Source organism: Salvelinus fontinalis, chromosome 3 (assembly GCF_029448725.1).
Source record: "Salvelinus fontinalis isolate EN_2023a chromosome 3, ASM2944872v1, whole genome shotgun sequence".
In the NCBI taxonomy this organism is placed as follows: Eukaryota; Metazoa; Chordata; class Actinopteri; order Salmoniformes; family Salmonidae; genus Salvelinus; species Salvelinus fontinalis.
This window is the reverse complement of record NC_074667.1, coordinates 59,479,011-59,493,374: the sequence shown is the minus strand read 5'-3', so window position 1 is coordinate 59,493,374 and position 14,364 is coordinate 59,479,011. Positions and strand designations below refer to the sequence as shown.

Below are 14,364 nucleotides of genomic sequence, written 5' to 3'. Positions count from 1 at the left end.
AACGACATTCACTTTGAAGAGGATGGTACAAGGTAATCACAGGCAAGACTAGTTTAAGAGGAAATGAATTAAGTTAAAGTAGACTTGTGAACTGATGCCTATTTTTTTTATTTGGCACGTTGATAAGATGGAGAGCGGACCCTTTAAAGGAAATTGTACACTGTCTCTTTAAGCACGCACCAACCAGTAGCTCGACATCGATCGATCCACGATTGCGCATGGTTAACTAAAACAATATTTTCTCGACTTTTAATTATGATTCTTCCTATGATTGGCATTCCACTGTCTAATTCTGTAGCACAACTTATTTCGCTTTATTTGGCGAGTTACTGAGTCTGCGCACTAGGGAGCAATAAGGAACTCATAACTATCACGCTAATAAAATCCTATACAGAGCTACGTGGTTGACAAACACAGCTAGGCCGTTTTGAGTGATCGAGTGTCATTGACTAACTTTACCTAGCTCGATGTGCTACTAAAGGCTTCATCTAACGCCTGATCAAATCATCTCCGGGACAGGTACACAAATTGAAACTACCTAGAACTTGGAGAAAACCATGCCGAAGCCGAGCGCTTCCAAGGCGGCAGCTGAGACGGGGAAGACCCGCAGGTTCATCAGTGGGGTGGTGGAAGGTGAGAGTTCTACTCGTCATCACGTCAAATGGTCTACTGTAAGATGTCAATCAAATAGCCTGCTGTAGGAAAGGCCTACAAATAGTGTCTGTTTTGATTCAATGTAGTTACATTAAGACACACATTTCAGTGCATGTGTCAGATTATAATAATATGGTATATTTGTATATACCATATAAACTCAGCAAAAAAAGAAACGTCCTCACTGTCAACTGCGTTTATTTTCTAATTCTAGGAGGGCATTTTAGATCTGTGAAAACATTTTAGTTCTATTAAGACATTGTAATTGTATAAAAACATTCAAATTCTATGAGGACATTCTAGTTCTATGAAGACATTTGAATTATCTGAGTACATTCAAGTTCTATGAGTACATTCTAGTTCTATGAGTACATTCAAGTTCTATGAGTACATTCAAGTTCTATGAGTACATTCAAGTTCTATGAGGACGTTCAAGTTCTATGAGGACGTTCAAGTTCTATGAGGACGTTCAAGTTCTATGAGGACATTCTAGTTCTATGAGGACATTCTAGTTCTATGAGGACATTCTAGTTCTATGAGGACATTCTAGTTCTATGAGGACATTGCAGTTCTATGAAGACATTTTAAACGCAGCAAAAAAAGAAACGTCCTCTCAATGTCAACTGTGTTAATTTTCAGCAAACTTAACATGTGCAAATATTTGTATGAACGTAAGATTCAACAACTGAGACATAAACTGAACAAGTTCCACAGACATGTGACTAACAGAAACAGAATGTGTCCCTGAACAAAGGGGGGTCAAAATCAAAAGTAACAGTCGGTATCTGGTGTGGCCACCAGCTGCATTAAGTACTGCAGTGCATCTCCTCATGGACGACACCAGATTTTCCAGTTCTTGCTGTGAGATGTTACCCCACTCTTCCACCAAGGCACCTGCAAGTTCCCAGACATTTCTGGGGGAAATGGCCCTAGCCCTTGAGATCCGGGCTCTTCGCTGGCCATGGCAGAACACTGACATTCCGGTCTTGCAGGAAATCACACACAGAACAAGCAGTATGGCTGGTGGCATTGTCATGCTGGAGGGTCATGTCAGGATGAGCCTGCAGGAAGGGTACCACATGAGGGAGGAGGATGTCTTCCCTGTAACACACAGCGTTGAGATTGCCTGCAATGACAACAAGCTCAGTCCGATGATGCTGTGACACACGGCCCCAGACCATAACGGACCCTCCACCTCCAAATCGATCCCACTCCAGAGTCCAGGCCTCGGTGTAACTCTCTTTTCTTCGACGATAAAGTGTCAGTGAAGAGCACTTTTTGCTATTCCTGTCTGGTCCAGCGACGGTGGGATTGTGCCCATAGGCGATGTTGTTGCCGGTGATGTCTGGTGAGGACCTGCCTTACAACAGGCCTACAAGCCCTCCGTCCAGCTTCTCTCAGCCTATTGCGGACAGTCTGAGCACTGATGGAGGGATTGTGCGTTCCTGGTGTAACTCGGGCAGTTGTTGTTGCCATCCTGTACCTGTCCTGCAGGTGTGATGTTCGGATGTACCAATCCTGTGCAGGTGTTACACGTGCCACTGCGAGGACGATCAACTGTCCGTCCTGTCTCCCTGTAGCGCTGTCTTAGGCATCTCACAGTACGGACATCACAATTTATTGCCCTTGCCACATCTACAGTCCTCATGCCTTCTTGCAGCATGCCTAAGGCACGTACATGCAGATGAGCAGGGACCCTGGGCATCTTTCTTTTGGTGTTTTTCAGTCAGTAGAAAGGCCTCTATAGTGTCCTAGGTTTTCATAACTGTGACCTTAATTGCCTACCGTCTGTAAGCTGTTAGTGTCTGAACGACCGTTTCACAGGTGCATGTTCATTAATATTTTATGGTTCATTGAACAATCATGGGAAACAGTGTTTAACCCCTTTACAATGAAGATCTGTGAGGTGATTTAGATTTTTACGAATTATCTTTGAAAGACAGGGTCCTGAAAAGTTTCTTTTTTGGCTGAGTTTATATCAGGGATGGGGAAACTCCAGTCCTGAGGGGTGGAGTGGTGTCCCGTTCCCCCTATCTCTAGCAAACACAGCTGATTTAACCTAATTGCATTCTAAACCGAAGACCACTATTAGTTGATCATTGGAGTCAGGTGTGTTAGCTGGGGCAAAAAGAGTGACCAATCAGGCTCTGGAGGACTGGAGTTACCCATCCCTGATATATATACAGTACCAGTCAAAAGTTTGGACACACCTACTCATTACAGGGTTTTTCTTTTTGCTACATTGTAGAATAATAGTGAAGACATCAAAACTATGACATAGCACATATGGAATCATTTAGTAACCTTTATTAAAGTGTTCAACAAATCAAAATATATTTTATATTCTTCAAAGTAGCCACCCTGTGCCTTGATGACAGCTTTGCGTGCTCTGTGCTCCACGGTATGCATGACAACTGTAACAGTTCATATGACCTTTGCTTCACTCAGGCTTTTACGGGCGACCATGGACTATGGAACAGAGGACTGAGCTTTTCCAGAGGTAGTAAACCATTTCTAAACACACACTCACCCATACTCTTCCTCTCCCTCTTCTTCACAGGGAACTTATTATCCATGTGTTCCTTTCACCTATCCAGTCCTTACAGGAAGTTGTTGCTTTGCCAGAAGTGTCTCATACAGTGTGTTTGTTTGTGTAGGGAGCAGAAGTGGGGTCTGAACACGTACCTCTACGCCCCTAAAGATGACTACAAACACAGAATGTACTGGAGGGACCTGTACTCACCTGAGGAGGCAGGTTAGGAGGACACCGCGTCACACGCACGCACGCACGCACGCACGCACGCACGCACACACACACACACACACACACACACACACACACACACACACACACACACACTGTTGCAAACCCCTGACCCCTACATCAGTACCACCTAGTTACACCCCACCCTTAGTTCAGATAAGAGACATAGTGATTGTGGTGTGTGTTGTTGTTGTGGCGTTGCCTAGGAGATACAGCTCCATATTGTGTCTGTTGATATGTTGTCATGTCAGATCATCGTTGATGCCCTCACTTTGACCTGAAGATCCACTCCCCTTTACCTTTGATCTACTTAGATTTAATTGATCTACTTTGCAACTAACGCATTGTTGTAAAAGCCTCTGTCTTGAATGACACCATTTCCCCCAAATAGTAAAAGTATATGGTGCACGTCTTTAGGGTTTAAGTAGTCATTTTGAGACATGGACAAATAAAATGTGTTCTTGTCAATCCATTTACCTGGTTAAGTGAAGGTAAAATTGTATTTAAAAAAAAAACTGGTGTGGCACCCTCTTCCCTAATCTATACAGTATGTACAGGATATATAATGCACGACCTTAGACCTGGTCAAAAGTAGTGCACTATAAAGGGAATAGGGTGCCATTTGGGGTGAATGTTAATCTTCTGTTCCAGAGAAACTGGTTGCTCTGATAACTGCAGCGAAGAAGAACGGAGTGGACTTCATCTACGCCATCTCCCCTGGACTGGACATCACATTCTCCAACCCCAAAGAGGTGGCCACCCTGAAGAGGAAACTGGACCAGGTGATGTTCTAGAACTATGGTAGCCTAGAACTGGACCAAGTGATGTTCTAAAACTATGGTAGCCTAGAACTGGACCAGGTAATGTTCCAGAACCATGGTAGCCTAGAACTGGACCAAGTGATGTTCCAGAACCATGGTAACCTAGAACTGGACCAGTTGGGTTTCTAGAACTATGGTAGCCTAGAACTGGACTAAGTGATGTTCTAGAACTATGGTAGCCTAGAACTGGACCAAGTGATGTTCTAGAACTATGGTAGCCTAGAACTGGACCAAGTGATGTTCCAGAACCATGGTAACCTAGAACTGGACCAGGTGGGGTTCTAGAAGTATGGTAGCCTAGAACTGGACCAGGTGGGGTTCTAGAAGTATGGTAGCCTAGAACTGGACCAGGTGGGGTTCTAGAAGTATGGTAGCCTAGAACTGGACCAGGTCAGGTGGGGTTCTAGAAGTATGTTTAGAGAGAAAGTGTGGCCTGTGAGAAAAGCTGATTTCTCCTCCCCTCTCCTCGTCCAGGTGAGTGGGTTTGGCTGCAGTTCCTTCTCCCTCCTCTTCGACGACATCGAGACAGAGATGTGTCCGGCGGACAAGCAGGCATTCAGATCGTTCGCCCACGCCCAGGTAGCTGTCACCAACGAGGTGTTCAAACACCTGGGACAGCCTGACACCTTCCTCTTCTGCCCCACAGGTGAGGTCAGAGGTCAGACCATCACCACAGAATCAGAATGATCTAGAATGGACAAACGGTCAGTCAGACCCATAGAAATAGAATCAGAAGGATCTAGAATGGACATTCCAATTCCATATCAACATTCCAATGTCAGACAACCGCACAATGAGAATGTCATTGTAATTAAAATCAGTGTTCCATTACATGTTGGTTGCTGGCAGCCATATTGGACACACCCTGTTTTAAAATTCTATAAAAATGATTTATTTTCTCACAATTTGCTACTTTTTGCAAGTGCCGTCAAGGACTAGAATGTCTGTGTGTGTTGTGGTTTGTTTCAGATTACTGTGCAGCATTCTGTACTCCTAACGTGTCCCAGTCGGCCTACCTTCACACTGTGGGAGAGAACCTCCTACCTGGGATTGATGTTCTCTGGACAGGTGAGAGCAGACAGGAAGTCACTTTCCTTCATGTTGTTTTCCACCAACTATAGTCTGTTTGCTAAATTTTGCTCCTGGAATGTTTCCTCGGATGAGGGAGTTTTAAGGACATTACAATGCACATTGGTAAGACTATCAGGCATCCAATCTAACCCACTCTATGTTATCCTGTCCTGCAGGTCCTAAGGTGGTGTCGCACCACATCACTGTAGAGTCCATTGTAGAGGTGTCCTCTGTCCTGAAGAGGGCGCCGGTTATCTGGGACAACATCCACGCCAATGACTACGACCCCCAGAGAATCTTCATGGGACCATACAAGGTGTCTATTATTAATACTACGACCCCAGAGGATGAGACCATACAAGGTGTCTATAATTAATACTACGACCCCAGAGGATGAGACCATACAAGGTTTATATAATTAATACTACGACCCCAGAGGATGAGACCATACAAGGTTTATATAATTAATACTACGACCCCAGAGGATGAGACCATACAAGGTGTCTATTATTAATACTACGACCCCAGAGGATGAGACCATACAAGGTTTATATAATTAATACTACGACCCCAGTGGACGAGACCATACAAGGTGTTTATTATTAATACTACGACCCCAGAGGATGAGACCATACAAGGTGTTTATTATTAATACTACGACCCCAGAGGATGAGACCATACAAGGTTTATATAATTAATACTACGGCCCCAGAGGATGAGACCATACAAGGTGTCTATAATTAATACTACGACCCCAGAGGATGAGACCATACAAGGTTTATATAATTAATACTATGATCCCAGAGGATGAGACCATACAAGGCTTCTGTTATTAATACTACGACCCCAGAGGATGAGACCATACAAGGTGTCTATAATTAATACTACGACCCCAGAGGATGAGACCATACAAGGTTTATATAATTAATACTACGACCCCAGAGGATGAGACCATACAAGGCTTCTGTTATTAATACTACGACCCCAGAGGATGAGACCATACAAGGTTTATATAATTAATACTACGACCCCAGAGGATGAGACCATACAAGGCTTCTATTATTAATACTACGACCCCAGAGGATGAGACCATACAAGGTGTATATTATTAATACTACGACCCCAGGGGATGAAACCATACAAGGCGTCTATTATTAATACTATGACCCCAGAGGATGAGACCATACAAGGCTTCTGTTATTAATACTACGACCCCAGAGGATGAGACCATACAAGGTGTCTATTATTAATACTACGACCCCAGAGGATGAGACCATACAAGGTTTATATAATTAATACTACGACCCCAGGGGATGAGACCATACAAGGCTTCTGTTATTAATACTACGACCCCAGAGGATGAGACCATACAAGGTGTCTATTATTAATACTACGACCCCAGAGGATGAGACCATACAAGGTTTATATAATTAATACTACGACCCCAGAGGATGAGACCATACAAGGTGTCTATTAATACTACGACCCCATAGGATGAGACCATACAAGGTGTCTATTATTAATACTACGACCCCAGAGGATGAGACCATACAAGGTGTCTATTATTAATACTACGACCCCAGAGGATGAGACCATACAAGGTTTATATAATTAATACTACGACCCCAGGGGATGAGACCATACAAGGCTTCTGTTATTAATACTACGACCCCAGAGGATGAGACCATACAAGGTTTATATAATTAATACTACGACCCCAGAGGATGAGACCATACAAGGTGTATATAATTAATACTACGACCCCAGAGGATGAGACCATACAAGGTTTATATTATTAATACTACGACCCCAGAGGATGAGACCATACAAGGTTTATATAATTAATACTACGACCCCAGAGGATGAGACCATACAAGGTGTATATAATTAATACTACGACCCCAGAGGATGAGACCATACAAGGCTTCTATTATTAATACTACGACCCCAGAGGATGAGACCATACAAGGTGTATATAATTAATACTACGGCCCCAGAGGATGAGACCATACAAGGTTTATATAATTAATACTACGACCCCAGAGGATGAGACCATACAAGGTTTATATAATTAATACTACGACCCCAGAGGATGAGACCATACAAGGTTTATATAATTAATACGCTTTTCTATTTACCTTCTATTGTGGAAAGTTTATGATAATTATTGTCTTTGCAACCACTATTGCCTATATAATGCACTGCTATTGTTCCATCAGCAGTGTTCCATCAGCAGTGTTCCATCAGCAGTGTTCCATCAGCAGTGTGGTAGACAGGGAGAATGTTTATAGTAGATGTAGAATAAAAGAGAAGTTTTTCTCCTCCACTACTGTGGTCCTCCTCTAGTGGGGTCTTGGGAACAATTTCAATTCAGGCAAGTTCACAAGGAGGTGAGCCTGAATTGAACCCAACCAACCCTGCTGCCAACAGTGTCTTTCAAACCTTCATCACAGATCCAGCTTGTTTCTCCATTAATCCACCTTGGATAGTTTCCCGGTCAGGCTGAACCCCCCTAATTGGCTACATGTCTTCCTCTCCTTAGGATCGTCCCACAGACCTGATCCCCAAGCTGAGAGGGGTGCTGACCAACCCTAACTGTGAGTACTACCCTAACTTCGTGGCGATCCATACCCTGGCGACGTGGTGCCGGTCTGGAGGAGGACAGAGAGACGTGGAGATGAGTGAGTATCTATGAGGTGTTACTGTTTTACTCCTTTTAATGTCTTATGTGAGGCAGCTTGATGTACAAATAACCCCTGGACAGGACGCCAGTCTATCTCAGGGCCTTGCCCCCAATCCATCCACTGAGTGCCATGCAGAGAGGCATCGGCACCCATTTTTAGAGTCTTTGGTATGACTCAACCGGGGGGATCGAACCCCCAACCTTCCAATCTCAGGATGAACCACAATGCCAATGAGTTAAACTAACCCTAAACTATGTCATCGCCCCAGCAGGTGATGATGATGATGAGGCCGGCTCAGACCCCCGCTACAGCCCCAGGAGAGCCCTCACCCTGGCCCTGACTGACTGGCTACAGGAGTTCCTCAGCACGGACCAGCCTGGAGGTACAGAGGGAAAGATGACCAACCAAGCAGCTTCAACATTCAATTCAATGCAACTTTATTTATCCCCTCGTGGGCAAACACATGAAAACAACACATCCTGGTCTCCATGAGGACCGTGATTATAGATCCACTTTTTAATTACATCTATTCATTGTAAAGAGATAAAACAGATGAATTAACTCTCTGGCTGTCGTCTTCACCTCAGGCCCTCGACCTCTGAACCCCACCCACCTGAAGAAAGAGTCCTCTGACGAGGAGCCCATGCAGACTGACGTGGGAGACCCCGTGTACGTGCCAGGCTCTGGGGACAACCCCCTGTTCACAGCAGAACCCCTGACCCTGGACGATCTCCAGCTACTCTCAGAACTGTTCTACCTGCCGTATGAACACGGTTCTACTGCTAGAACCATGCTGACGGAACTGGACTGGCTGAAAGCACACAGAGAAGCAGTGGGAGAGGCAGAGACTGAGATGGTGAGGAGTGTGTGTGTTGGGACTGGACTGGGATGGTGAGGAGTGTGTGTGTTGGGACTGGGATGGTGAGGAGTGTGTGTGTTGGGACTGGACTGGGATGGTGAGGAGTGTGTGTGTTGGGACTGGGATGGTGAGGAGTGTGTGTGTTGGGACTGAGATGGTGAGGAGTGTGTGTGTTGGGACTGAGATGGTGAGGAGTGTGTGTGTTGGGACTGGACTGAGATGGTGAGGAGTGTGTGTGTTGGGACTGGACTGGGATGGTGAGGAGTGTGTTGGGACTGAGATGGTGAGGAGTGTGTGTGTTGGGACTGAGATGGTGAGGAGTGTGTGTGTTGGGACTGAGATGGTGAGGAGTGTGTGTGTTGGGACTGAGATGGTGAGGAGTGTGTGTGTTGGGACTGAGATGGTGAGGAGTGTGTGTGTTGGGACTGGACTGGCTGAAGGGACTGAGGCAGTGTGGGATATAGAGACAAGGACTGAGTGGGACACACTCAATCAATGTAATAATTTAAGTATCTTTATTGATGTGGAAATTGTAAGAACTTACATTGACAACTTTCTCTAACACACACACCCTCTTTCTCTTTCTCACTAACTCTGTCTCTCTGTCTCCATGTATCTCTCGGTCCCCTCTCTCCCTGTCTACAGACAGCAGAGTGGCGTTCCAGGGCGAAGTGTTTTGACGTGATGTGTGTTGCTGTGTTTACCATGTTTAACCGTCTGTCCAACGCCCCCAACCGGAGCATCCTCTACGACCTCTACAACTACATCTGTGACATTAAGAGTGGTGTCACCCTGGCCCGCGCCTACGTCAAACAATTGGGTACAACGGGGGGGGGAATAGTGTGTGAGACACATGAAGCGGCGCCGCCAAATAATTAAGTACAACGGGCGTGGCTGCGGGGGGGGAGAGAGACCCATATAGTATGTTGTTGTGTAGGTCACTGCATTATTGTATGTTGTGGTACAAGGAGCTGTATGCAGTAGGCAATAAGCATATAGGTTGATGTATCATTTAAGTGTAATATTGTTTGTGTCCACAGGGGGGCAGAGTAGGCCCTCAGGCCAGGTGATGACTGACGACCCAGAGCCCTGGGGGTTTAGAGGGGGTCTCTCCGGGGAGTTCCAGGTACAGCGCTTACCCCCATCATCCACCACTTTAACCCCCATATCCCACCCTTTTAACCCCCAAATCCCATCCCTTTAACCCCCATATCCCACCCTTTTAACCCCCATCATCCACCCCTTTAACCCCCATATCCCACCCCTTTAACCCCCATATCCCACCCCTTTAACCCCCATACCCCACCCCTTTAACCCCCATATCCCACCCTTTTAACCCCCATATCCCACCCTTTTAACCCCCATCATCCACCCCTTTAAATCCCATATCCCACCCCTTTAACCCCCAAATCCCACCCCTTTTTAACCCCCATCTCCCCTTTGATGAGATGACTGGAATTATTTTGTATGCCTCCTACATCTCAATCGGTCGACAACGTCATTGCATCAACATTGGTAATAAATTCTGCAGTCAAACTTTTATGTAATTATGTCATCCAAAATTGTTACTGGATGTCTGCCACAAAAGTTCAACATTCACCTTTTGCTACTATTTGTCTACGAGTACAATGTGATGCACCACACAGAACACACTACAACTGTATATACTTCTGCTGTCACATTCACATCACAGATCAACACTCAATGACAAGCCACACACACACACAGGGGATCAGACAACCACCTAGACAGAGCCATTGATCTCTCAGGCATAACAAAGAGATCATTGACTTGGTACTGACTGGTTGATGACGATAGTATTGCTGTTGTTTATTGTTTAGAGAATGCTGCCTTGCCATGGTAACAGAGATCTGTTCCGCCACCCTCCTATGACATCAGTGTATTCTATACGACCCTTCTGCCCAGAAGACAAGGTTAGTTATTTCAATATATCTAGAACTGACTATAACATATCTGTTCAAATATACGAGACGTGTGGACTGACTGGGAATGGAAACCAGGTCTTCTGAGTGTTTCGCCGTAAGACTGTGTTAGCCCACTGAGCGAAAGCCTGTAGTATAGAGCACCACAGTGGACACGTCATAATTCCCATAAAACCTAGCAGTCAAAAAAGGAAATGGTTCCAAACGTTTTTCCTCCATTCATTTTTCCCATAGGGGATTTTAGAAACACTTAAAATAAGGGCTGTGTTTCGTGTAGGTTTACCCTGGAGTGATGTTTTGATAACTATGTAAATCTCTCTCGGACAAGGTGACTTTTTTAAATCAATATATTCGGCTCTATTTACTCTGATTCAAAAATGCTAATTAGCATCAAAGTAGACATCATGCAAAGCTACAAATCCCAAGAAGCTCCTGCACATCATCTCTAGCTGACACCTTTGCTAACAGGTATTGTGTCAATTTAAAACTTGCACAAGACAGTTCACAGAATTGTCCATATAAAGAACTTTAGTCAATTTATTCATTACTACATCGATTCAGCAGTCTCGTCTATGTCATGGCATTTGTAGTTCTGTATGATAGCCACATTAGCATTACATTTTTGGGAGGTAAATACAGGCGAATATATTGATAAGTCACCTTGTCTGATGGGGGGGGATTTACATGATTATCAGAACATCACGCCAAGGTAAACCTACACAAAACACAGCCCTTATTTTAAGTATTTCTAAAATCCCTTATGGGAAAAATGAATGATGCTAGGTTTTATGGGTATTCTGACTCATACTGTGGTACTCTGTTTGAATAATTATGCTAATATAACTTGCACGTTTAATTCTCATTGAGAAGCTAACGCGTGTAGTTATAAGCTAACCCGGGCATTAGCTAGCCTGGGCGTTAGGTTTGGTTCACCAAACCACCTCTGTAATATGTGAGGCATGTATCGGCTAGCTGACATCTTTATTGATTTTGTCTTTATAACATCTCTGTTGTTTCAGACTGAGATACAGAAGATCCACATGGAGATGCAGAGAGGAGAGGCCAAGGCTCCTGCAGCAGCACTACCTGCTCTGATCAGTGATGGGTGAGGGAGTGTGTACAGCATGATTCCCCAATGATCCACACTGGACAGTCTCTGATCAGTGATGGGTGAGGGAGTGTGTACAGCATGACTCCCCAATGATCCACTCTGGACAGTCTCTGATCAGTGATGGGTGAGGGAGTGTGTGTGTGTGTGTGTACAGCATGACTCCCCAATGATCCACTCTGGACAGTCTGATCAGTGATGGGTGAGGGAGTGTGTACAGCATGACTCCCCAATGATCCACTCTGGACAGTCTGATCAGTGATGGGTGAGGGAGGGAGTGTGTACAGCATGACTCCCCAATGATCTACTCTGGACAGTCTGATCAGTGATGGGTGAGGGAGTGTGTACAGCATGACTCCCCAATGATCTACTCTGGACAGTCTGATCAGTGATGGGTGAGGGAGTGTGTACAGCATGACTCCCCAATGATCTACTCTGGACAGTCTGATCAGTGATGGGTGAGGGAGGGAGTGTGTACAGCATGACTCCCCAATGATCTACTCTGGACAGTCTGATCAGTGATGGGTGAGGGAGTGTGTGTGTGTGTGTGTACAGCATGACTCCCCAATGATCCACTCTGGACAGTCTCTGATCAGTGATGGGTGAGGGAGTGTGTACAGCATGACTCCCCAATGATCCACTCTGGACAGTCTCTGATCAGTGATGGGTGAGGGAGTGTGTGTGTGTGTGTACAGCATGACTCCCCAATGATCCACTCTGGACAGTCTCTGATCAGCCAGTAGTTTTTGTTCTTCAATATGTGACTGCGCGCTTGTCCTGACCTTCAGTCTAGACAGCCAGTATGTAATGTCCCAGTGTACCTCTCCCTCTCCCCCTCCCCAGGCTAGCAGGAGGGCAGCTGTGCCCCTCCCCAAGCTGTGGTCTGGTTCTGGAGGATGAGAGGGGGGTGTGTGGTTATGCCCTGGGCCTTACTGACGCCACAGCAGCTGCACTGAACAACCAGGTAACCGCTAGGTTCCAACGGCACAATCACACACTGGAATGTGTCTTGGTCTTGTTTCAATCATTGACCCCAACATGATTCTATATGGTTGTAGTTCAGTTCTGTCTCTCTGTATTACTTCAGAAGTTTTGTATGGAGTTCCTTGACTCTGAAAATACGATTTGATCTTTTCTCCCTCTCTCCCCCGTCCTTCTTGTAGAGAGCGTTGCCAGGGGACTTCCCTTCCATGGTAACCATGCAGCTCCACCCCCGGGTTACAGAACCCGCCCCCGCCAGGCGTATGATTGGCAGCCTGCTCTCGTTGATGAAGACCAGTGGTGAGTTGTTGACTTGTATATTCAAGTGCCACTACTGTGATTAGGGTGCTGACTCCCTTGTAGTTGTGCACCTGCACAGTGGGTTTCTGGTCACTGTTTGACTGAGCCTAGAGCAGGTCTCTCCAACCCTGTTCCTGGAGGTTTTCACTCCAACCCCAGTTTTAACTAAGCTGATCAACCAGCTAATTATTAGAATCAGGTGCACTAGATTAGGGTTGGAGTGAACCTACAGGACGGTAGCTCTCCTGGAACAGGGTTGGAGAACCCTGGCTTAGTGTGATGGCTGCTATGCAAGAGTTCAACAATACCCTTGACCTATTAGTAATCAGACCGGGGTTCAAGCACATTCAGCTTTAGAGGTGGGGATTTGACTTTTGGCACAATACAAAGTAGGATTCAGTTACTGATCCAGAAATGAATCAGATGTGTCTATGCCAGATGGTGCTTCTCTCCCTGATGGCATAGGGCTGGATTATCAGAACTAACACATGTACAGCCCCTCATTCAGAATGAGGTGCATCGTTCAGTTTGTCTTGTTCCTCATTCTTTTCCCCTCGTCATTTGACTGTAGTTAACATCTGAATCTACCCCACCTCTCTCCTACAGGTTCCAGAGGTGTGTTCTGTGAGCTGAGGCAGGGTGACAGGAGGATGTTTGACTTCTACTCTAAACTGGGCTCCTTCACAACGCTCAAAATGGCAGGGCTGCCTCGGGACGTCATCGCCATGGGAACCAGCTTGTAAACAAAGATGGCTGCCGCAACGAGTCGCCGCCATGGGAACCACCTTGCACTACTACATCGTCAGGTTTTTAAAATAACAGGGACGAGTACGTTTGATTAATTCAGTTGCTTATTTGATTGAAATACATTGTTTAATGGCCATGTGTCAATCACTATAGGATGATGTGTGAAATGTATCTGATCCACATTGAGTATTTGTGGAACGTATCTTTGTAAATTCCAATCAGTTAATGGTATGTTTTAAATTATGACTTCCCTGAACAATCCCATATTAATGGAATGATAACTTGAAGTGATTGATTGCATTTAAATCAACCAGGATCTAACTAATGTACTGTATCTGTTTTATGTTGTGATCAATAAAGATTTTACCAATTTGAATCTGTATGACACATGTTTTCTGTGGTAAGCTGTTCATTATTCAACCAACTCTGATC

The 14,364-nt window shown here is 45.1% G+C and overlaps 1 protein-coding gene across 2 annotated transcripts; it reads left to right on the top strand.

The window, feature by feature from the left end:
• The first annotated feature begins 171 nt into the window (after nt 1-171).
• Nucleotides 172-14,308, top strand: LOC129851224 (protein O-GlcNAcase-like). Of its 2 annotated transcripts, none has more exons than XM_055917626.1 (17): nt 172-633; nt 3,103-3,154; nt 3,312-3,409; nt 4,070-4,200; nt 4,714-4,885; nt 5,209-5,307; nt 5,487-5,626; nt 7,853-7,991; nt 8,266-8,376; nt 8,582-8,850; nt 9,499-9,673; nt 9,894-9,979; nt 10,695-10,787; nt 11,816-11,901; nt 12,748-12,868; nt 13,068-13,185; nt 13,792-14,308. In XM_055917626.1, the coding sequence occupies exons 1-17, from the start codon at nt 558-560 to the stop codon at nt 13,926-13,928; spliced, it is 2,103 nt and encodes a 700-aa protein (XP_055773601.1). In that variant the 5' UTR covers nt 172-557; the 3' UTR covers nt 13,929-14,308. The 2 variants fall into 2 exon arrangements, with proteins under 2 accessions (XP_055773601.1, XP_055773600.1); XM_055917625.1 differs by having other exon boundaries at nt 8,263-8,376.
• Nucleotides 14,309-14,364: the final 56 nt, after the last annotated feature.

What these genes read in the sequence shown, in the direction of transcription:
- LOC129851224 (XM_055917625.1), top strand. Translation starts at nt 558, where the DNA reads ATGCCGAAGCCGAGCGCTTCCAAGGCGGCAGCTGAGACGGGGAAGACC. An exon ending in CATCAGTGGGGTGGTGGAAG is followed by an intron (nt 634 to 3,102) that starts GTGAGAGTTCTA and finishes TGCTTCACTCAG; the next exon opens with GCTTTTACGGGCGACCATGG. An exon ending in AGGACTGAGCTTTTCCAGAG is followed by an intron (nt 3,155 to 3,311) that starts GTAGTAAACCAT and finishes TTGTTTGTGTAG; the next exon opens with GGAGCAGAAGTGGGGTCTGA.